The sequence below is a fragment of the Amblyomma mixtum genome, chromosome 10 (genome assembly GCF_055824585.1).
Source record: "Amblyomma mixtum isolate Tamu chromosome 10, ASM5582458v1, whole genome shotgun sequence".
NCBI classification, from domain to species: Eukaryota; Metazoa; Arthropoda; class Arachnida; order Ixodida; family Ixodidae; genus Amblyomma; species Amblyomma mixtum.
Genome location: NC_143021.1, coordinates 117,194,206 through 117,216,886, shown reverse-complemented (window position 1 = coordinate 117,216,886; position 22,681 = coordinate 117,194,206). Strand labels below are relative to the sequence as shown.

At 49.9% G+C, this 22,681-nt stretch overlaps 2 protein-coding genes across 2 annotated transcripts in view; one reads left to right on the top strand and one right to left on the bottom strand.

Moving 5' to 3' along the window:
- LOC149326757 (ATP-binding cassette sub-family C member 1-like) overlaps positions 1-22,681 on the top strand; it is an 80,682-nt gene that overhangs the window by 36,538 nt on the left and 21,463 nt on the right. The window contains exons 13-19 of the mRNA XM_089563813.1: positions 944-1,028; positions 1,532-1,725; positions 2,314-2,490; positions 10,790-10,957; positions 15,230-15,474; positions 16,944-17,142; positions 20,689-20,905. Coding sequence (XP_089419939.1) covers positions 944-1,028; positions 1,532-1,725; positions 2,314-2,490; positions 10,790-10,957; positions 15,230-15,474; positions 16,944-17,142; positions 20,689-20,905 — 1,285 coding nt within the window. The remainder of the gene's footprint in view (positions 1-943; positions 1,029-1,531; positions 1,726-2,313; positions 2,491-10,789; positions 10,958-15,229; positions 15,475-16,943; positions 17,143-20,688; positions 20,906-22,681) is intronic.
- LOC149326758 (uncharacterized) lies at positions 6,553-8,746 on the bottom strand. The gene is made up of 2 exons (XM_089563412.1): positions 8,738-8,746; positions 6,553-7,458 (listed from the first exon to the last, which is right to left on the bottom strand). Exons 1-2 carry the CDS (start codon positions 8,744-8,746, stop codon positions 6,553-6,555), a joined length of 915 nt encoding a protein of 304 aa, XP_089419538.1.

Below are 22,681 nucleotides of genomic sequence, written 5' to 3'. Positions count from 1 at the left end.
GAACACCCTAGGGATCGTGGAATCACTTTGTGTTTCGAAGGTGCACATTACGCTCGAAATTGAGCAAAAACAATCGTTCTCACTCGGGGCAAAATCTGACTGCACAAAAACGGCGAACAAAGTGCTACCTAGCTCACCGTTGTGTGAAATATTACTTACCGCGTTCGGTACATGGTACGAATAAAGCAACTCATTTGCAACGAGAAGGGTGCTCAATTTGACTGAAATAATGAAATCACTTAAGTGTTCTATTTTCTCAGAAAAAGCTGTAGGTTTGCCTCTTATGCAATTGTGTACAAAGTGCCTGAAGGTTTTAAAAACGAAGGATGATGAAGCTGTTTCGCTGTAAATTCAAGCGAAGCGGTTTGCATGTGGCTGCCAGAAACCCTGAATAATTAGAGGAAGTAGGTGCAAAAGAGATAGCAGATACTTTTTGCGGTCGCTTAACGTGCGGAAATTTCTCTTGGGGCTTTAATTTGTCTAAGAAAACACGCGAGAAATGCGCAATGTTCATCGCCTCTAAGCGAATGCATGACCCTCTACAAACCGGGCATTAGCTGCCGAAGAGAGGTGGCAGTGGTAGCAGGGGATATTAAATTGTTTTGTCCACTGCGGATGTATAGGATAATCACTTGATAAGCCAGCGTCTTGAAGGTTACTGCGGACCACATCGCACTTCTTTGTTGTGTGCGATTAAAGATGACTTGAAGATCATTTGCGACTTAGTACTGCACCAAAGGTCACTGATTAGCCATCGATGCGATCAACACGACGTAAAAAATAAGGCGGTATACCTGGTATGCAGCCGCAATACTGGCGAAAGGTATCAAGAATTTTTCTGTACTATCCCTGTGCAAATTACTCGAATTATTCAGCCGGCTTTTGTCATCGGAATGAACGTTGAGAACATTTTTCAATAAATAACGAGCCTTTTTTTTTTCAGTTCTTCGTCTCGCTGGCACGTATCAACAAGTACCTCCGGTCAGATGAACTCGACCCGAACGCCGTGCAACACAACACCGGGGAAGGTTTGTGCGCTTAACTTTGTCGCATTAACTGTGCAGTGGTAAGCTAAGCGGCCATCTTGAATTCTCTATTTTCCCATAATCGATGTAATTAAACTGGACTTATAATTCGTAGGGCTTTACTTTTAAGGAAGTGTTATCTCTAAGACTCAACACGAGCTTAATTCCGAAGTCATTGCTCATCGTCATCATCATCAGCCTGGCTACGCCCACTGCAGGGTAAAGGCCTCTCCCATGTCTCTCCAATTAACCCTGTCCTTCACCAGTTGCGGCCACCGTATTCCCACAAACTTAATCTCATCCGCCCACCTAACTTTCTGCCGCCCCCTGCTACGCTTGCCTTCTCTTGGAATCCCCTCCGTGCTATTCACTCCCTGATCTATGTGTGGTTTAAAATTTTTTTTGCGCAACATGTCTCACATGAATGAAGGGGTCGAGCCTCATCAGCAGTCGTAGAATTGTGCGCTTAAGCCTTTTCTTTTAAGGAACGATTGCTCTTGTTTCAGGTGACCCCTTGGTGATGAAGGATGCCAGCTTCGCATGGTCTAAGGATTCTCAAGCCGCATTAGACGACCTGAACATCAGCGTCCCCAAGGGTGCTTTGATGGCCATCGTAGGTTCGGTCGGCTGTGGGAAATCATCCATGCTTTCTGCATTCCTTGGCGACATGGTCAAGATCAAAGGTTCCGTTAGCATTAATGTAAGTCAACGCAAACGGTAGTTTTGTTGAGCTGTATTTGTTAAGCCAGCTTGCTTTATTAAACACAATAACCTTATGCATGTTGGCTGATTAAAAAAAAGCTGCGTCCGCTTGAAGGTATGGAACTCTTGGCATTAGCTGACACTTTTTCGTGTGATAATTGAGATACGCCGTTCATGCTACACCAGTGAAACTTGTATAATGTCGAGAACTTTCCAGAAAGTATTTGTTGTCTTGGTTGCAATGGGACTGGGAATAATCTTTGTATTTAATTTTTTTTTTGCATTGCGAAGAGGCTTCGCCTGGCTAATGCTGTCCCAATACCAATGCCTTTCAAACTGAGTTGGCAGTGAACCAGCAGCTGTCAATCGTTCTTTTCTGCGTTCTCGAAATTTCTAAAGGAGGCTGGGGTAAAGGTCTCGCAAAGGGGGTCTCGCAAAGGAAGTCATTATTTTGAGTTGCATGAAAAGAACGGTTTGCGTGGCATTGTCATTGATGTAGTGGGTAAATCAGCCATCCGGACAAACGCGTCAGTTTTCAGCAGTGTACTTCGGCTAATGAACCCGCAACACATTCCTGCGCACCCAGGGCTCTGTCGCCTACTGTCCACAGCAAGCGTGGATCCAGAATGCCAGCGTCAAGAGCAACATCACCTTTGGCCAGCCGTTCGACCGTGAGCGTTACGAGCAGGTGATAGAGGCCTGCGCTCTCAAGCAAGACTTGGACATCCTACCCGGCGGTGACGACACGGAGGTTGGAGAGAAGGTAACGTCCCTTGCTTCCCTTGTGTGAAAAATGCGATAAACGAGAAAATACTAAGGAGAGCAGAAAGTAGGGCTAGTTGGTTGATATTGTTACGTAAATGTAGGCACACAAGAAGTAGTCACTGAGGGATGCTGACAGCAGCTCACAGCAGCTCAATCGAACCACTGCCGGCCAACGGCGCACAGAACACACTTCGTCCTCTTCGCGCTCCGTGCACGAGCTCAGCACTGTCTTCTTCGTTGTCCACTGACACAACTCCCGGCGGCGAAAGCATCGTCCCGATGCTAAGTGGAAGACGGAGCAGGTGCACGGTATGGCTTGAGGCGAACCACGTGAACAACGTCAGTGGTAGAGGGGGTGGATGACGACGGAGGGTCGAGGGGGGCAATCTCATAAGTCACGTCGGTCACCTGACGGCGCACGCGATAAGGGCCCTTATACTGATGTAGGAGTTTTTCTGAAAGGCGGACACGGCGAGAGGGATACCAAACGAGGACGAGTGATCCTGGCGTGTAGTGGACTGGGCGATGTCGGCGGTCGTAAACTGACTTCTGGTAGGCCTGGGAGGCGGTGAGACGGTCGCGGGCGATTTCGCGGGCCGAGGTTGCTTGAGCGATGGCGTCACGTGCGTACTCCGTGGTCGAGGCCGAAGAAAGCGGCAGGAGTGTATCCAGTGGCAACGCAGGATGCCGGCCATACAAAAGATAGAAAGGCGAATAGCCCGTGGTGTCATGCCGCGATGAATTATAAGCAAATGTTACATAGGGCAAGGCAATGTCCCAATCACGATGGTCGGGTGCGACGTACATGGATAGCATGTCAGTGAGGGTCCTATTCAGGCGCTCGGTAAGCCCGTTCGTTTGAGGATGGTACGCTGTAGTGAGTTTATGCTGCGTGGAACAGGACCGGAGTATGTCGTCAACTACCCGGGACAAAAAGTAGCGGCCGCGGTCCGTCAGCAATTGGCGTGGGGCACCGTGATGAAGGATGACATTTTGCAACAGGAAATCGGCGACATCGGTGGCGCAACTGGTTGGTAAGGCACGTGTGATAGCGTACCGAGTGGCGTAGTCAGTCGCGACGGCGATCCAACGGTTGCCGGAACTGGACGTAGGAAAAGGTCCGAGGAGGTCTAGTCTGACACGATGAAAGGGTTCCAGAGGTACGTCGATAGGCTGCAGAAGGCCGGCAGGCAAAGTGGAGGGCCGCTTCCTTCGTTGACAGAGGTCACAGCTGGCAACGTAACGGCGAACACTACGGTAAAGGCCGGGCCAAAAGAAGCGGCGTCGGACCCGATCGTACGTGCGGGAGACACCGAGGTGTCCCGCGGTGGGCAGGGCGTGTAGTTCCGCGAGGACAGACGAGCGGAGACGCTGAGGAACGACGAGCAGGAGCGGAGGGCCGTCAGGGCGAAGGTTGCGGCGGTAGAGGATGTCATCCTGAAGGACAAAGAGTTGGAGCGAAGGATCGGAGTTGGCACAGGTGAGGCGGTCAATAAGGGGACGCAAGGAGGAATCTTGCCGTTGCTCGGCCGCGATGTTAAGCAGATCAGAGATAGCGAATAAGCACGGGCCGAGGTCATTGTCTCCAGGATCTGGCGGCTCCACAGGGTGACGAGACAGGCAGTCAGCGTCGTGATGTAGGCGCCCGGACTTGTAAACAACGGTGTAAGAGTACTCTTGCAGGCGCAATGCCCAACGACCAAGCCGGCCTGTGGGGTCCTTGAGCGAAGAAAGCCAGCAAAGGGCGTGGTGGTCCGTCACAACTGAGAAAAGGCGGCCAAACAGGTAGGGTCGAAATTTAGCGACCGCCCAAACAAGGGCGAGGCACTCGCGCTCCGTTATGGAGTAAATGCGCTCGGCGGTGGAAAGAAGACGGCTGGCGTACGCAATGACACGGTCTTGACCTTGGTGACGTTGGGCGAGCACAGCGCCGATACCATATCCGCTGGCGTCTGTGCGAACTTCAGTGGGTGCCGACGGGTCGAAATGGGCCAATATAGGAGAAGTGAGCAATTGGATTAAGGAAGAAAAGGCCTCACCTTGGGCAGGGCCCCAGGTAAAAGGGCTGTCTTTCTTAAGGAGGTCGGTGAGGGGACGTGCGATGCCAGCAAAATTTTTTATGAAACGTCGGAAATAAGAGCACAGGCTTACAAAGCTGCGTACGTCCCTGGACGATTGCGGAAGAGGGAAGTCTTTGACAGCTTGAACTTTAGCAGGGTCCGGGCGGACACCCGAGGCATCGACCAGATGTCCAAGGATGGTCAGTTGGCGACGAGCGAATTGGCATTTCGACGAGTTGAGCTGCAGCCCGGCTTTACGGAAGACAGAAAGAATGCTCGTCAGTCGTTCGAGGTGCGTGGAAAATGAGGGCGAAAAAACCACGACGTCGTCTAGGTAACACAGGCATGTAACCCATTTAAATCCTCGTAGCAAGGAGTCCATCATTCTCTCGAAGGTAGCTGGCGCATTCCAGAGACCGAACGGCATAACTTTGAACTGATATAAGCCGTCTGGTGTGACGAATGCAGTCTTTTCACGGTCTTGGTCATCCACAGCAATTTGCCAATAGCCGGATCGAAGGTCGATGGAAGAGAAATTTGGCTCCGTGAAGGCAATCCAAAGCGTCGTCAATTCTGGGGAGAGGATACACGTCCTTTTTCGTGATGCGGTTAAGGTGCCGGTAATCAACGCAAAAGCGCCAGCTCCCGTCTTTCTTTTTAACTAGAACTGGTGAGGCCCAAGGACTCGACGATGGCTCTATGTCTTTGGTAAGCATTTTGTCCACCTCCTGCTGAATGATGTTCCGTTCTGTACTGGAGACCCTATACGGACGTCTGTGGATAGGAGCGGCGTCACCGGTGTTAATGCGATGCGTAACGACAGAGGTCCGAGCCAAAGGGCGGTTGTCGAAGTCAAAGATGTCGTGAAATGAGGAAAGAAGACACCTGAGGTCGTGAGTTTGTGCTGGTAAGAGGTCAGGGGCAATCATTTTTGCGTATTGGTCAGATGGTGGTAGGTCGGACGCGGAGCATTTCGGCGAGGGAGGTTCACAGCCGGTGACAGCTGACACAACGCAGTCGGAAGCAGGGCACAGCGTGGCGAGCGACATGCCTTGGGGAAGCGGCTGAACGTGCGATGAAAAGTTGAGGATCGGAAGGGACACTCTATTGGCAAACATAGTGACCACTGTATGTGCGAGGGCAACACTCCGTGTGAGAGTTACATCAAGGGCTGGAGTAACGATGTATTGGCCATCGGGAACTGGTGGGACGGAAGAGAATGATACGTAAGTGACGGCTTCGGGGTTCAGGCGGACAAAATCCACGGTACATAGGCGATGGACAACTGGAGCCGGTGGATCCTCGTTAAAAGGTAGGGCGAGCTGAACGACACTTGTGGCGCAATGAATGAGGGCAGAATGTTCGGAAAGAAAGTCAAGGCCAAGGATGAGGTCATGAGGGCAGTGTTCGAGGACAGTGAAGAGAACCGAAGTATGGCGGCCGGCGATTGACACACGGGCTGTGCACATTCCAACGACAGCGGAAGTACCGCCATCGGCGAGACGAACAACAGCGGAGTGGGCAGGAGTGAGCACTTTCCTTAGGCGACGGCGTAGAGAGGCATTCATAACGGAGACGTGCGCTCCCGTGTCGATGAGAGCGGTAACAGGGATCCCGTCCACGTCTACGCTAAGTATATTCCGTCGGGCTTGTAGAGTCAAAGGAGGATTTCCAAGGTCGGTCGTCGGAGCAGCATCACCTCCAGACGCTGCAGCCATCAGTATTCCGAACGGGATCGAGCATACGGGCCAGGAGATGATGGGCGTCGAGTTTGGGGCGACGGAGATCGACGACGGTAAGGAGACGACGAGCGGTTAGTTGGAGGGGTCTGAGCGTCGGAGCTTGCGAGCTGTGGTTCATGGGGCGACGACGAGCGGCGGGGATAGAAAGAATCAGGATAGCGGCGGTAGGTCGATGACGGACGGCTTCGGCAGTGTCGGGAGATGTGACCAACTCGGGAGCAGTTAAAACAGATGGGCCTGTCGTCAGGTGTTCTCCACTCATCCGGGTTGCGGCTGCGGCGAGTGTGGTACGGATGTCGGGCACCGAGCACGGGAGACATTGCGAGCATCTGGGCAACTAATGGAGCATACAGGTCGGATCCCGAGATTGGCGAATTCTTGTCGGACAACAGCCTGTATAAGGGATACTGCAGGGGCACTGTCCGGTACCGATAATTGGGAAATTGTGGGAGACACTGCCTCTAGTTCTCGGCGTACAAGTCGTGTCAGGCTGTCGGATGTTGGCAGGGAGCACGGTTGGGATGAGTCTACGCAGGACGACGTTGCCGCCGTGTTCGGCAACCGCGTGAACTGAGGGGAAATACGGCGGCTTTTCGCTTGTTCAAAGCGGCGGCATTCTTTTAAGATGGCGTCAACCGTTCCACAGTCCTTGTACACCAGCAAGTTAAAGGCGTCGTCTGCAATTCCTTTGAGAACGTGACCTACTTTGTCACTCTCTGACATGGCGAAATCAACTTTCATGCAGAGGGCTAAAATGTCCTGAATATAAGACACATATGACTCTGTTGAGGATTGTGCGCGGCATGCAAGCTCCTTCTTCGCAGCCAGCTGACGTCCGAATGGCTTACCGAACAATTCGGTGAGCTTCTGCTTGCACAGGTCCCAACTGGTCAGTTCTTCCTCGTGTGTCTCGAACCAGACCCTTGCAGTGCCCGTCAAGTAGAAAATGACGTTGGCAAACTTCATCGTGGGATCCCACCGGTTGTGTGTGCTCACACGCTCGTACAGCGAGAGCCAGTCTTCAACGTCCACGCCATCGGTACCGCAGAATGTGCCCGGGTCTCGAGGGTGGGCTAAGACGACAGTTGGCGTGGCAGGCGCGTCGGTAGCTATCTCGACGGATCGGCTCGTCGGGTCAGAGGCATGGCGGCTCGTACCCCGCACCTCCACCAAGAGATGTTACGTAAATGTAGGCACACAAGAAGTAGTCACTCAGGGATGCTGACAGCAGCTCACAGCAGCTCAATCGAACCACTGCCGGCCAACGGCGCACAGAACACACTTCGTCCTCTTCGCGCTCCGTGCACGAGCTCAGCACTGTCTTCTTCGTTGTCCACTGACAATATGCATACTGAAAAAATTGCGCAGAAACACGGGGACAGAGACACAAGGACGAGCGCTAACTCACAACTGAAGATTTATTCCGAAACACATGCACATATAAACAGGAAAAAATTAAAACGAACCATACCAATCTGACATCAAGAACATCACATGTCACCCCCTGTGTACCCCAGTGATTTTGCCAAAAAGCGGAACTCCCTATCAGAGAAGCGGACGGAAGTCTGGCTGACGCATGTATCTCCGCTGATACGCATATGAAACGCTTCCATGAGTTCCCGCACAAGTTGGTCCCTATGCCTGAACAGAATTGTTGCGTTGTCAAAGAGTGGTTTACACTGCAGCTTCTTATCACCGGCATCACAAGTGCGGCAGTGTTTTGGGAGGTTGTCAAGGAAGGAGGTGGCAGAAGGAAAGGAAGAAAAAATGAGTGCAGTATCAAGCACACAGCCCCGTTCGTTCCTTGCGCCAGGGGAGTTGTGTATAAGCTGCCGCTATACTGTGGTTCGGTGTACATCGGCCAAACAGGGCGATGTGTCAACGAAAGATTAGGTGAACACCGAAGATTACTCAAGGGAGATTCCCTTGACAACCTCCCAAAACACTGCCGCACTTGTGATGCCAGTGATAAGAAGCTGCAGTGTAAACCGCTCTTTGACAAAACAACAATTCTGTTCAGGCACAGGGACCAACTTGTGCGGGAACTCATGAAAGCCTTTCATATGCGTATCAGCGGAGATACATGCGTCAGCCAGACTTCCGTCCGCTTCTCTGATAAGGAGTTCCGCTTTTTGGCAAAATCACTGGGGTACACAGGGGGTGACATTTGATGTTCTTGATGTCAGATTGGTATGGTTCGTTTTGTTTTTTCCTGTTTATATGTGCATGTGTTTCGGAATAAATCTTCAGTGGAGTTAGCGCTCGTCCTTGTCGTGTCTTTGCTTTGTCCTCGTTTCTTCTGCGCAATTTTTTCAGTGTGAAAATACTAAATGGGCGTCTTCCGAACAGTCATCCATAGCCTTATCCCGGGGAATCGGGTTTTTTGGTGATCTTTATTCTGTAACTTTTATATACATGAGGAACGGCGAGCTTTTCGTTTTACGGTGCTCATGCTGACCTCACTTTAATGTCCGCTTTATTAAGGCGAAAGCCTTTAATGTCTCATCGTTGTAAGCAGCAGTTGTCGACAGAAATGTCACGCTTTTCAGTTGGTCGAAACGGTCGTGACGTCACAGTGCGCCAATTTCAAACGGGGCCAATTGTACTTTGGCTAGTAACCATGCAACCAATTGAAGGGATCATATAGTGACGCTCCAAGTAAGTGGGACTGAGCTTAGTTAATTGCTTAATTACCCAATTAGCCTAAAGAACTTTTCTAGTCAGGTCATATAAATAAATAACAACGAGTAAGAAATTGGTCGAACTCTGGAATCGAACCCCGGTCTTCGGAGTGCGAGACGAGCATGCTCTCCACTCCGCCATGCCAGCTCGATGGTTTCGAATGAACAAAGGCGCGTCTAGTGAATACGGTGTCTTCGCTCACTGCCATCCTCCTCCCTTCCCTTCCTGCGAGCTTTAGGTGTCCACCGAGATATGAGAGCCAGATACATTTCCTTTCCTCAAAAACCAATTTACCGACGAGCGAGGCATAGAACCGAATGGGCGATGGCGTTCTGTGGACTCCTGGAAGCGTTGCAAGACGTTGTCGCGTTCTACTCTTAGAGGCGAAGCTTAACATCTTAACCACACATCATGACCGCACTTTAGGTCAAAAAAGTGCACCCCCCCCCCCCACCCCTTGAATTTTGACGGGTGTCCACCGAGATAGGTGAGACAGTTACTGCGTAATTTCCTTTCCTCAAATACAATTTTCATTTTCTTCATTACGGGCCATCTTTGTCTTTCTTCTTTGACTCTCCCTTCCTCCCTTCCTCTACGGTGCGGTTAAGGTGTCCACCGAGATGACAGAGAATTACTGCGCCGTTTCCTTTCCTCAAAAAGCGTTGCGTTCAAACGGCAAGGCATCGCGCCGAACGGGTGGTGGTGTTCCGTGGACTCCCTGGCAGCGCTACAACACGCTGTCGCGTTCCACTCCTAACGGCGAAGATTAAGCGACATTAATTAGCAGTTAATTGTTTAATTACTGATTAATGCCTGAATACTAATTAACTTGTGATTTGTCATCACTTAGTAATTAGTAGTGAATTATATGTGACGCCACCAGTGCCACAGAAGCAGTCAAAGGGGTGCGGAAAACGCTTTCGCCTCTACGCTCTTTAGACAGTCAAAGTGCCCCTGAATTTTAGACTTAATGTGAACTTTATTATTAGTATACTTGTTGGTTGGTTGGTTTATGGGGTTTAACGTCCCAAAGCGACTAAGGCTATGAGAGACGCCGTAGTGGAGGGCTCCGGAAATTTTGACCACCTGGGGTTCTTTAACGTGCACTGACATCGCACAGTACACGGGCCTCTAGAATCTCTCCTCCAAAGAAATTCTAGCCGCCGCGGCCGGGATCGAACCCGCGTCTTTCGGGTCAGCAGCCGAGCACCATAACCACTGCGCCACCGCGGCGGCTTGTCTTTACATCGCACTTAATTTAGAATATCTAGTGGAAGTGCGTCTGTTGTGCACGGAACCTATTTTTCATTTTGGTGGTTTATATGGCGACAGAGATATTACACAATAACTATAAGATGGGTGCCAATAATTAGCTTTTAGGGGTCACGTCAACTTAACACTTCTAATGTGCGCAGGGTATTTCTGCGCTTGTGACTATCCATAAACTTAACGGCTTTTTGAAAACCTGATAAAAGGATGGGAAACAGGCTTTAAAAACTTCTGCTATATCACAAGCCAATGAAATGACGCGCATTTTATCTCTTAAGGACGCTTGGAATAGTGGGTCAATGCTTGCGAATCGGTTTGCCAGTGCCTGTGAATGGGTGTGCGAACACTTGGGAAAGAGTATCAACGCTTAGGATTGTTTTGAGGTCCATTGCGTAAGGACAGCCTGCGTACTTTTGCAAAGAGCTAATATTTCTGTATTCACCAGCATTCGTGAGGATTGGGGTGCAATACAAACCTGTCTGGCGACACTGTGGCAGGATAGAATACCAAACGGCCTTGCCATAATTCCTCACCTATTATGCAGGGCATTAACCTGAGTGGCGGCCAGAAGCAGCGCATCAGCCTCGCCAGGGCCGTCTACAGTGGCTCGGACATCTACTTCTTCGACGACCCGCTCAGCGCTGTCGACTCGCACGTGGGGAAACACATCTTCGACAAGGTCATCGGCCCCAAGGGACTCCTCAGAAAGAAGGTACGCGGAGGGAGACACGGTGCGTCTTCCAGGTACAAATCTCGCTGGAATGAACGAGGGTTGCGGTATATAGGTACTTTTTAAGCCGAATGCCTTTAATGCCTCATACTGCCGTGACCAAGACGTGTTAGCAAATATGTCCGCGTTTCGGATGCATGCCTTACATGGGCATATGTCAATAGCCAATCGATACTTAATCGGGCGCAATCGAGACATCGGAACATGAATACATTTCATGATTATATCATTGTACCTAACGACTAAATGACTAATTGCTAATTAGTAGTAGTTAAGAAGCAGCATGTGGGACTGTCCACTACGCCTGTACCTTAACTAACACTAATTAATCGTGCACTAGTTAAGGTGACGTCAACTATCACTAACCGTACATTAACTACTATCGCAAAATCTACAAGTCATGCTTAACTATCATTAACCATTGCTAAAAGTTAGACGTTTCTAGACGTTATGTCGAACATTCTACATAGTTTCATCACTTGACAGGTGAGTGAGAGGACATGATGGATGGCATTAGAACGGTAAAAACGAATTACCCTAATTAACCTTTCTAGTCATACCACATAAATGAAAAAACCGAGTAGGAAATTGGTCCAGTTGGGGGGTCTCCAGAGTGGAGACGAGGAAACTAAAAAGTCCGCCATGCCAGCTAGATGGCTTGGAATGAACAAAGGCGCGTCTAGCTAATACGGCATCTTCGTTCACTTCCATCTTCCTCCCTTCCCTTACCGCTAGGTTGAGATGTCCACCGAGGTATGCGAGATATACATTTCCTTTCCTCAAAAACCAATTTACCGTCGAGCAAAGCGTAGAGCCGAATGGGCGATGGCGTTCTGTGGACTCCCTGGCAGCGTTGCAAGACGCTGTCGCGTTCCACTCTTAGAGGCGAAGCTTAACATCTTAATCGCACATCAGTGACACAAGCAGCAACACCGCGCTTAAGGATTTCGCCTCACCACACTTTAGGTCAACAAAGTGCCCCCCTTGACTTTTTAGAACTACTGCCCATCTATTTTTGAGTCCGGAAAATCGGAAGTGGTGCGACAGGGTTGATAGAACAAATGCTCCAGAAAGCGTAATGTTATATAACTATACTAAATCAAACAGCACGAAGAAATAAATGAATTAAAAAAAAATCCTCTGTCCCTTGGTTGCTATGGCTGTTGGCTTCTCTCATATTTATTCATATTTATAACGAGCCCCTCATTCCCATTCTCTTGTTTGCTTAATTTTATGCTAAAGGTCGGCACTCTGAAGAATGTGGGTGTCGCAATTTCGTTTTACTACCTGCATTTGAGCACGCACCAAACGCAAACGCAACTTCTCTCTTTAGGTGAAAGAACCGGCTTGGTAGCTCAGTGCTTATAGTACTTGTCTGCTGACCCGAAAGACGCGAGATCGATCCCTGCCGCGGTGGTCGAATTTTGATGGAGGCAAAACTCTAGAGGTCCGTTTACTGTGGGATGTCAGTGCAGGTCACAAAACTCCAGGTGGTCGAAAGTTCTGGAGCCCTTCAGAATGGTGTCCCTCATAGCAGAGTCCCTTTGGACGTTGACCCCCCATAAACTATAGGTGAACCATATACTTTAGGTGAAAGGGGGAACGTTAAAGTTTCCACGGAGGCATTTCTAGTTCATCACACATTACGCTCTCCACATCCCCTTCGCCTGATAACTCACTACAGACAGGAAATGTATTTGTTACGTGTGATGGGTAAATTTCTCTCGACCTCACCTCCAAACTATGTTGTAGTGGTTCGGCTGTGGTAGATCGAGCTTGCAGTATCATACTGTCTGCAGCAGCACCCTCTCAGTTGGCGTTGGGACGCATGAAGACCTTGCGATTGCAGGGTATGGTCATCTTTACAATAGACAACTGTCCAACTTACACTGGGGATTAATAGCCTTAGTTCTCGCGACATCATGTGGATTTCCGCGAGAAGTTTGTCATTTCGGAAGTAACACATGTACATCTAAACACGGATGCAAGGCGACAAAGGACGAGCGCTACTTCTGAGTGATTTCTATAACGAAACCCAGACGCGTTTTATGACCATCCACAAGACTGCAATGAACGATTCAGCAAAAAAAACACATCTTGGGTTAGTAGGCCATATTCGAGCTTTTTTTTGTGCACTGAACTGACGATGTTGCTCCTAAGTGGTGCGATTTTCTGTGCTTCGCTGATTTCTGTTGTTAGTTAATCCCGACTGCGTGCGAGGAGTAGTCGCACTATGCTAAAAAACGCCAAATTTTGCGACCTTTGCGTGGTCCTATGTTTTTGCCAAGCAGGCTACCCTATTCCCTTGAGTGTTTCTGTAGCAGAATGAATTTTCAGGCGCCTTTGCGCTCATTAAGTAAATGATGCTCAGACAACCGGTGAAAAGAAAATGATGGCTGTGATTCCTCATAATCACACTGTTTAACACTACGACAAAACACCAAACAGCGTACCTACGTAGTGCGAAGGCTGCGTTGTGTGTTGCTTCCCGCTGGCTTTTGAGAAGAAGTATTTGGGAAAGACAGGGCGCTGTGTCAACGACTACTCGGGGATGTCAATAAGAATTCAATAGGTGGTTGTTTGGTTATTCTTTGCAGAAAGTTCCGCGGCTGCAGTGCCGTTAAATTGTATCTCACCGGTACTCATCTATGGGGCAGAAATGTGGAGGCTAACGAAAAAGGTTCAGATTAAATTCAGGACAACTCACCGAGCTATGGAAAGAAAAATGATGTGTGTAACGTTAACAGTCGGGAAGGGCGCAGAGTTGGTCACTGGAAGAACACAAGGGAATTATAACCTAGTCGAAATCAAGAGTAAGAAATGGGCTTGGGTAGGGCATGTATTGCGAAGGCAGGGTAACCGCTGGCCCTGGTTATCCCGCTGGCGTTAACCGCTGGTAACGGAGTGGATTCCAAGAGAAGGCAAGCATAGCAGAAAGAAGCATAGCATAGCAGGTGGCAGAAAGTTAGGTTGGTGGATGAGGTTAAGAAGTTTGCGGAGATACGCTGGCCGCAACTGGAAAATGGCAGGGTTAATTGGAGAGACATGGTAATGAGGTTCTTATTTTAATGGGAAAATTTCGTGCAGGGCTAGCAACTGTCTCTTTTTAGGGACACCTTCGCTGATCTGTACTGGGTGGGGAAGGGAAATTACAGGGAGAAAGTAGGGGCCGGGTCCGGTCATGGAATGGAGTAAAGGGGCACAGCCCATTTCGGAACCGGACCCGGAGCACTGCGGGGAAGACGACAGGTTGCGTGCTCTCTGTTGAATTTTCGTTCTGGCACAAAGCACTGCACTAAAGCCCACTAAATACGATTGTAGAGGCTTGCTTCATCAATGCAGTGTACCGACGCGCAAAATACGCTTTTCGCCCTATGTGGCGATGCGTTCGGGAAGACAAGGGCGCCGACGCAGTCCGACGGGAGGCCAAGTTCATGATATACAGTGCACATAGGTTGGCGCACCAGAGTAGATTGGGCATTCGCAGAAGAGGTGCTCCACAGTTCCGATGTCAGCGGAGTCGGGGCATCGGAAGCTGGCTTCTCCCATGAGGCGGTATCAACGATCAGCTGTCCGAACGCTACCTACTTTGTATCGATGTTGCAGCGCGTCCGAAAAATTGATATGGGATGGGCTCCGGGAGCTTGCCGGAAACGATGCGGGCCTTTGCCCTGCAGAGGGCGTAGGCAGGCGGGAGATAAGGATTGACTTTCTTAAATTCTTTACAAATTTCTGTCAGAATAAACCTCTTCGTTTTCCCCAGAATTGAATCAGCTCTCTGACGACGAAAGCTCTTGCTCATATTTCGTTCACTGAGAGCGCAGTTCTTCCATGATTGTGTGGTTTTCGTGAAATTATGGTAATGATTAACCATCTAACAAACTTGTCCTGAATTAGAGTATGTTCTTTGATTCTGCAAGGAGATTCAGCTCTTTAACCCGCAATATATTGTTTTGCTTTGATTTAGATATGTTCCTCATCGTATGCACACATTTCCGCCCGTATCTCGCTACTAGGCCGCCTAATATTCTGCATTCGGTTTATGCGATTATTAGCAGATAGACAACCTCCTTTAGTGTGGTCATAATTTCTGGAATGATATGGACACGATTCATGACCCACCGCTAACGTGCCTAACATTGCGTATTATAACAGCGCAATTTCTAACGGGAGGCTCCCTGTGGCTATAGCATGGTACCTCCCGCACTGTGCTCCCCTGTGCTGGAATGAGCAGTGCACCTTGTCCGCACGCAGACCCGCATCCTGGTGACCCACCGGCTGGCCGTGCTGCCCCAAGTGGACATCGTGCTCGTGCTGGGCGACGGCAAGATCAGCGACGTGGGCACCTACGACGAGCTTCTGACGCGGGGTGGCGCCTTCTCCGACTTCTTGGTGCAGTTCCTGCAAGAGGGCGAAGAGACCGAGGGTGTCTCCGACGAAGACATGCAACTGCTTGGGGAGATCGTCTCTCAGGTCGGCGCCGCCACCGAGCTGGCCAGGTGCGTGCGCCCATGCGGTGAAAGCATATGCTCGATGGTCTGAAACAGCGCTGTACTGGCAATCTGGCTATGCTTCTATCCTGCCTGGGAACAGGTTGTTGGTGATGGGGGTTCGGGGGACGCAGCTAGCTACTGCTGCTGCTGCTTGCTTGACGGAACCGCGGTCAAGTCACCACCCGTTCCCACCACCAGGACAGGAGTGCCGTCGAGTCAATGAGTAGGGCGATGGGCGAAAGATTACGAGTGGGTTTATTTACATTTTTACAAGTGTCAGAGCAAACGGGAGAGTCAATGAGGAAGTCTCTCGGCCAAGCTCACAGCCGATCTGAATAGGGCTCTCATTCCCTAGAGTCTCTAGACAGAGGACTGCCTCGCCCAGGAGGGAGTGGCCTGAACGTTCATTTTCGGGCACAATCGCACTTTCTCTCACTTGTAGCCACGCCCCTGTCACATGTTTGAGCTTGAGTGAGGAGAATGCTGGCGAGGTCACGTAGGCTGGGGTAAGTCAGCACAGGTTGTTCCATGGCCAGCTGATGGAAAACACGTGTTGCCGAAACCTGTGGTTAATAACCCCGGACTCGTGGGGCAGGCATGCAGGAGGGCAACACCGGAAACACCGTCTCCAGAACTGGCTGCGATCATTGAAGAAGATAACGTCCATCTCCCCGCGGCGGCGGCGTTCGACACCTGAAGAAACTTAGGAAAGAGTGTCTGGTTTTGCTCAAACTTCAGCCCCTTCTTTTCTATCCTGCACTCCGACCGGGCAAAGCTCGCTAATTTGAATCCGTTCTCACCTGGGTCTTCTCCATGTGGTGCATGATGGCAGGCCTGGGAGTAATCACCTTCGAGTTGCTCGGAGCCACACAGTAGAAGCGTGTGCTAGCTGCTTCCAAGCGAGACCCGCTGACGCCGATCTCAACAAGGTTTTGCAAACTCGACATTTGCTAGGATAGCATCGTAGAGATGTCCATTTCTCATGCTCACTTGCACACTGAGCGTCTGTATATAGTCTATGGCACGCTTAAATGCATGCCGTTGACTCGCTGTAGCAGGCTTGAGGTAGTCTGGTAAATAACGAGTGATTTAGCTTGGGGCTAATCACAAACTATCGTGCGCGAGCATGGTCAGCCATGGTCTTGCATGGTTTAGCTTGACTTTGTATGGTTTGGTTGATATGAACTGGCTTATCTTGGTTGATATGTCATTTGTCGGCAGGTTGTCACACCGTGGAAATGTCACGTGACCTGGGTGGCCAATTTTCCCCCCATGTGGCTGGCACCCAACTCTTCCAGACAGCGGAGGGATCAGACAGACAACGGTCCTTGTGCTAGTGCGCTAAAGCAGTGGGACCCACCCATCACAGTAGTCTAAACGGAACGATTCATTCGTCATTCCACTTAGCGAACAGAGTTGCATTTGCCTAGGATGTGCCGCCTGCCGGAGTAATTTGTTAACGTTTGTTAACGCAGGCAGTACTCTAGGGTGAGTGCCAACGAAAGTGATTCCACGTCGGACACCGAGCGGCGTGCCAGACGGCGTCGCACTTCTTCGACCCGCAGCTCAGGCGACAAGTCCGTCCAGAGCAAGGGGAAATCTCAGAAGGCGGAGAAGGCGCCGGTGGCTGCCGGGGCCAAGCTGACGGAAGAGGAAAGCGCCCAAGTGGGCTCGGTGAGTTTCGACGCCCAGATTGCGGCGAGTTCCACCAGAGAAGGGGCACTGGCTGGCGCCGATGTACACTCTTTGTCAAAAGTAACCAGGCTGCATGATTTGCTTCTAGCTCGTACAGTGGAGTCCTTACAACTTCCCTGAAGCTGAAATGGTCGTTAAAGGTAAGGACTGGGGGTCTTCTTACCTTCCAACACCTTTTGATATTTAGGAAAGACACAAGGGCTCCACTATACAAGCTAGAAGCAAACTATGCAGCCTGGTTACTTTTGACAAAGACGGTACATACTTCACCTCGCAGACACGCGTTAGATGGCGCAACGGACCTTACCGCTAACTCAGAAGTAGGAGCTTAAGTTCTATGCGAACGCATAGTTGTGCTGCTTTGACGTCATTTCCTGCCTATCGACAAAGTTGAGTAGCGCCGTGCAAACGCCAGTCGTAATTGCTGTCCTCGTAATACGCGTGGCGGGACAACAATATCAAAGACATGTCATTCACCAACATCGCTTCAAGATGTCGTAGATGAGATGTTTTCTTGTAAACAGAAAGTTGTGCCTATGACTTTGCCTAATAATTCAATGCAAGATTCCCTGAGTCCCTTCAGAACCTAAGCTCGAATTGCGACCTGCGTTTCGCAGTGCCATGAAGAGCAGGCGTGTGCAATTCCTCCTCTCTGGTCTCCAGCACCCCCCCCCCCCCCCCCCCGTCTAATTGGCGAAATTTCGTCTTCTTGCCCTGCGTAAATTTGAAACCTCGCTTTCTTCTACAGCATTAATATTCTAACATCTTTTTCTTCTGCAAAAATATTCTAACTGCATCTAAGTTTCAGCACTTCTAGTTACACCGCGCGTGTACTGAACGTGTTTAGTTTGGGTGCCTGAACATTGTCGACTACGTATAAAGGACGCTGCTTCACCTTGGCGAACATGTCACTTAGCGACCATGTCATTACCGTTATTGTACCAAACCTGCGTGCGCATTACACTCGCTAGCCTTCGCAGTATGATGCTGATAATACGCTAATTCGCTTAATCCGCACCTATGTCATCTCCTGATAGCAAGCACATTCGTATATCTTGCGACAAACAGCGCGAAAACACTAAGGCGGAAAGGACACACGATAAGCGCATTCGTATATCCTCGGGAAGCGAGATGATCTCACAAGCTTGAAGTCTCTTATACGTTGCTACGTTGAATTCCGCAATTCGGTTTCTACCCCCACAGACCTGGTCTGGCGGTATCCCGTGTGCACCAGTTTTTACGCTGAACCAGACACTACAGAACACCATCTGCCGTCCGGTCGCCGCTTTCCTCTATACTTCTAGATTGGCGTCCACAAACCTATTTCTACAACTTGGCTTGCGTTTTTCTATTGGGGTTGCTTTCCTTGGGGCTTAAATTTGGCCACGGCTGCAGGAATGCACATTCCGTCATACAAAACATTTATAAAGTCAAGAAGGCTCACTAACTAAAACTTTTCTTTTAATATTTCAGTGAGATAAAATTTATAGTGGCCATTCCCTGCATTTTGCAGTTGCGCGTTTATACGCTTTTATAAAACGTGCTTTGTGGCAGCCTGCCCACCTACGCAGCTGGAAGGTTGTGATGACGTCACAGGGTCACGTGACCTACGTGGCTGGTGGGCGATAATTCAAAAATGACCACACAGAGGTATCGAACCTAATTTGGATTTTGGCTAAGTGTGCAGAACTACTGTCACTTCTTAATACATCTCATTCCTGCGATTCATTCCTTCTCATTTCTTGCAACATTTTTATTTATGATAAGTTAACGCACTGCTTTCAAAATATCATTGCGATATGTTTTTGAGCATTGCAATATCACCACAGGCTCTTGGCCAATATCTTAAAGGGGATGTACGCCATCTTCCATTTGAGCGCGGTGACTCTGCCAGCCAATGTTGTCGACCTCTGTCCACTGAAGATGCTGACGAATGAGTCAGCGCTGGTGGTCGTGAGTGACAGAGTAGGCGTGCCTTCCAAGAGATGGCCGGGGGCAACGACGTTCGTCTTCACTTCTTCGCATCTGATAGAGCCACATGTTTTTGTCAGTGAGGCCTACGCATAAGTGTGCCTCGCAGGAGGGAACTATGATATTCAAGTTGTCAGTCCCGAGAAATCTCGGCGAACTGCTTAGTGCGCTTTTAGGAGATAAACGAGCCTAAACTCTGGCGAAAAATACCACTTGTATGGAATCATTGCTGTGAATTTGCCTCTAGGCAGCTGTAGGAATTAACAGACGGTTGGTGTTTGTATTGAAGGTGCATTATTTGGTTGACGAGTAAATTACTCTTATTAGCGCAAGATCTGTGCGCTTCATCTACCGGAGCACCTCAGCTCATTCGCGTGGATAATATTTGTGCATTTAAGTCTTCCCGAGTTCGCTTAAACCGGAGGCAAAACGCCTCAAACATCGGCACAAACAAGTTGCGCCTTCGCTGACAGAATTTCCCTCCCCACACTGCAATCTGCATCGAATTCTTCGCGCACGATTAAAGCAAGGACTGCTAGCCTGTCCGTGCCGTTTCACATGAGCGTACGGGACCTCAGGCTCGCCGGGCGTAAGTTCCTCTGAGGAAGTAACCGGGCTTAAAATCTTCGCACTCAAAATTTTACGGAAGGTGAATAAATTGCTCGTTATGATCACAAAATATCTTCCCGTTGTTCGCGATTAAGTTCGTCGGACAAGAAATGAAGGGTCATGGTTGAAACTTGGTTCAGAGCAAAAGACGTACACTGAGAAAGGAACGGACACACACGGAGCGCTTGTCGGTTCCTTTCTTTGTGTACGTCGTTTGCGCTTGTCGGTTCCTTTCTTAGTGTACGACTTTAGCGCTGAACCAAGTTTCAACCATGTCCCACCAACTAGCCCAGCACGAAGTTTTGTTAAATGAAGGGTCACCCAGGGGTAATTTGCAAGGTGGTATAGGGTCTACTACCTCGGCTGATCAGTGGTCTTGGCGCTCTGCTCGTGACCTCGCGGCCGTGCGTTCAGCCCCATCCGCGGGTCCTGCATTTCGAAATTCAGCAGCGCGAGTGCACTGCCTGAGACAGACGGACGTAGCACTTTGCCCGCTTCCCGCTCCGTTTGAACCAAACAGTCTTAACGAGAGTGCGTCATGCGAAGAGCACACTTTGTTCAAATTCCAGCAATCTTTGCCACTGAGTGTCGGGCGCAGGGTTGTTTTCATCAATTCGATGGGGCCCCGCCGCGGTGGCTCAGTGGTTACAACGTTCGGCTGCTGACCCGAAAGACGCGGGTTCGATCTCTGCTACGGCGGTCGAATTTCGGTGGAGGCGAAATTCTAGAGGGCAGTGTACTGTGCAATGTCAGTGCACGTTAAAGAACCTCAGGTGGTCGAAATTTCCGGAGCCCTTCACTACGGAGTCCCTCATAGTCTGAGTTTCTTTGGGACGTTAATCCCTAATAAAACCAACAAAAATCGATTACATCGGAGCTGAACTTACACAAGCGGCGGCTCTCGGTGCGGTGACAGTGTTCGCCTGTTCCCTTCGTTGCGTGCAGGTCAAGTGGTGGGTCTACCTGGCGTACATCAAGGCCATGGGCAAGTGGCTGACTGTGGTCACCTTTGTCTCCTACGTCTTCTCGCACGCCTTCAACATCATGGGCAGCTACTGGCTCAGCCTGTGGAGCAACGACGCGCTCGACCCCGTGCTGGCCACCGACCCGGAGCAGAGAAACTTCCGCCTCACAATGTACGCCGTGTACGGCATCATGGAAAGTGAGTGCTCCTGCCACAAGCCGTGGTTGCTAATCGAGGCGCAAACAGCTGGCCTCTATAGCAGTGTCGCTAGCGCAATATCGAATTCAGCGGGGCCTTACTCGAAGGGTAATTAAAAGCTCAAATTTAGTGTAGGGCAGCGATTTTATCCGTGTAAACCTTCAGACCAAAACTGTGGGTTAGGGAATCAGCCTCTCAGTCTTAACATAGCTGAAGGTAAGAAGAGAATTTACTTTCAAATGGCATCCTATATTTATTTATCCTATTGTCATGTGACCCGCCGTGGTGGCTCAGTGGTAAGGCGCGCGTTTACCGAGCCGGAGTGCTCGGGTTCGAACCCGACCGCGGCGGCTGCGCTTCGATGGTGGCGAAACGCAAGAGGCGCCCGTGTGCCGTGCAAAGTCAGTGCACGTTAAAGATCTCCAGGTGGTCGAAATTATTACGGAGACCTCCTCCACTACGGCACCTCTTTCTCTCTTCTTTCACTCCCCGTTCCTTCAGCGGGGTTCAGGTGTCCGCCGAGATATGTGGGACAGAAACTGCGCCCTTTGCTTTCCTCAAACTAATTTAACCTATTGTCATGTACAGTGTTGGTCAAGTCACAAGGCCGCAGCGTTCATTTGCAGCGAAATGAACGTGCCTTGAATGCTCCGTGTAGCGGCTCATTCAACACAAGTCAAGCAGGAAGCTTCACTATCGCAAGAGGAAACCTAATTCTGCTAGCATTTCAAGGTTATTCGGTCTTTAATAGTGCCGTAATGGCTGTTTTATGCGGCTTAAGCGAAAGGCCTTTGCCTCAGGGCTTTTTACCTAGACTGCACCTGCATCTGATCCAAATTTCAGTCATCTTATGCCCTGCTGGGGTGGCTTAGTGGTTATGACGCTCGGCTGCTGGTCCGAAAGACGCGGGTTCGATCCCGGCCGCGGCGGCTGAATTTCATTGCAGGCGAAATTCTAGAGGCCCGTGTAGTGTGGGATGTCAGTGCACGTTAAGTAGTAGTAGTGAAAACATTTATTTTTTATTTTTTTTTTTCAAAAGGAAGAGTTAGGGAGTAGGGGGATGGGGATAGATAGATGTGGAGCTTCAGTGGTCGGTATTCCCTAGTCCAGGATCCTGTTGGCCTCCGCCGCTGCCTTGGCCCTCGTCACCAGCATAAGCTGTGTGCTCGGGTCGGAGTCAGCCAGGAGAAGAACCCCAGGCGGTCGAAATATCCGGAGCCCTTCACTACGGCGTCCCTCATAGCCTGAGTCGCTTTGGGACATTAAACCCTAATAAACCAAACCATACCAAACCAATCAGTCATCTTATGGGAATAGTGGGTGCTTTTGTACATAATCGTGAATTGAGTCCTTTCTACGCTCTGTATCGAGAACCGCCACCTGCCTTCCACTGGTTCCGATGGACGGGATTCGTTACTGAAACAGAAGTCGATGACCCTATTTTGCACCTTTGTCGAGAAAAATCAGCTTTTGTGGCAAGGAAAGACGCAGCAACGTATATTCTTGATGGAGAGCTCAACCGCGCCGTGAGCGAAGTGAGGTGGGAGTGAAAGAAAAAGAGGTACTGTAGTGGAGGGCTCCGAAACATTTTGGCCACCTGGGGATCTTTCACGTGCACTGACATCGCACAGCGCATGGATGCCTTTTGCGTTCCACATCCATCGCAACGCGTTCGCCGCGGCCTGCCGGTGCAGTGAGGTGCTGCTCGGATAAGAGAAAATGGCGACGAGAGAACTTAGTTTGACATGCACCCAATGATACCTGGTGCATTGATAT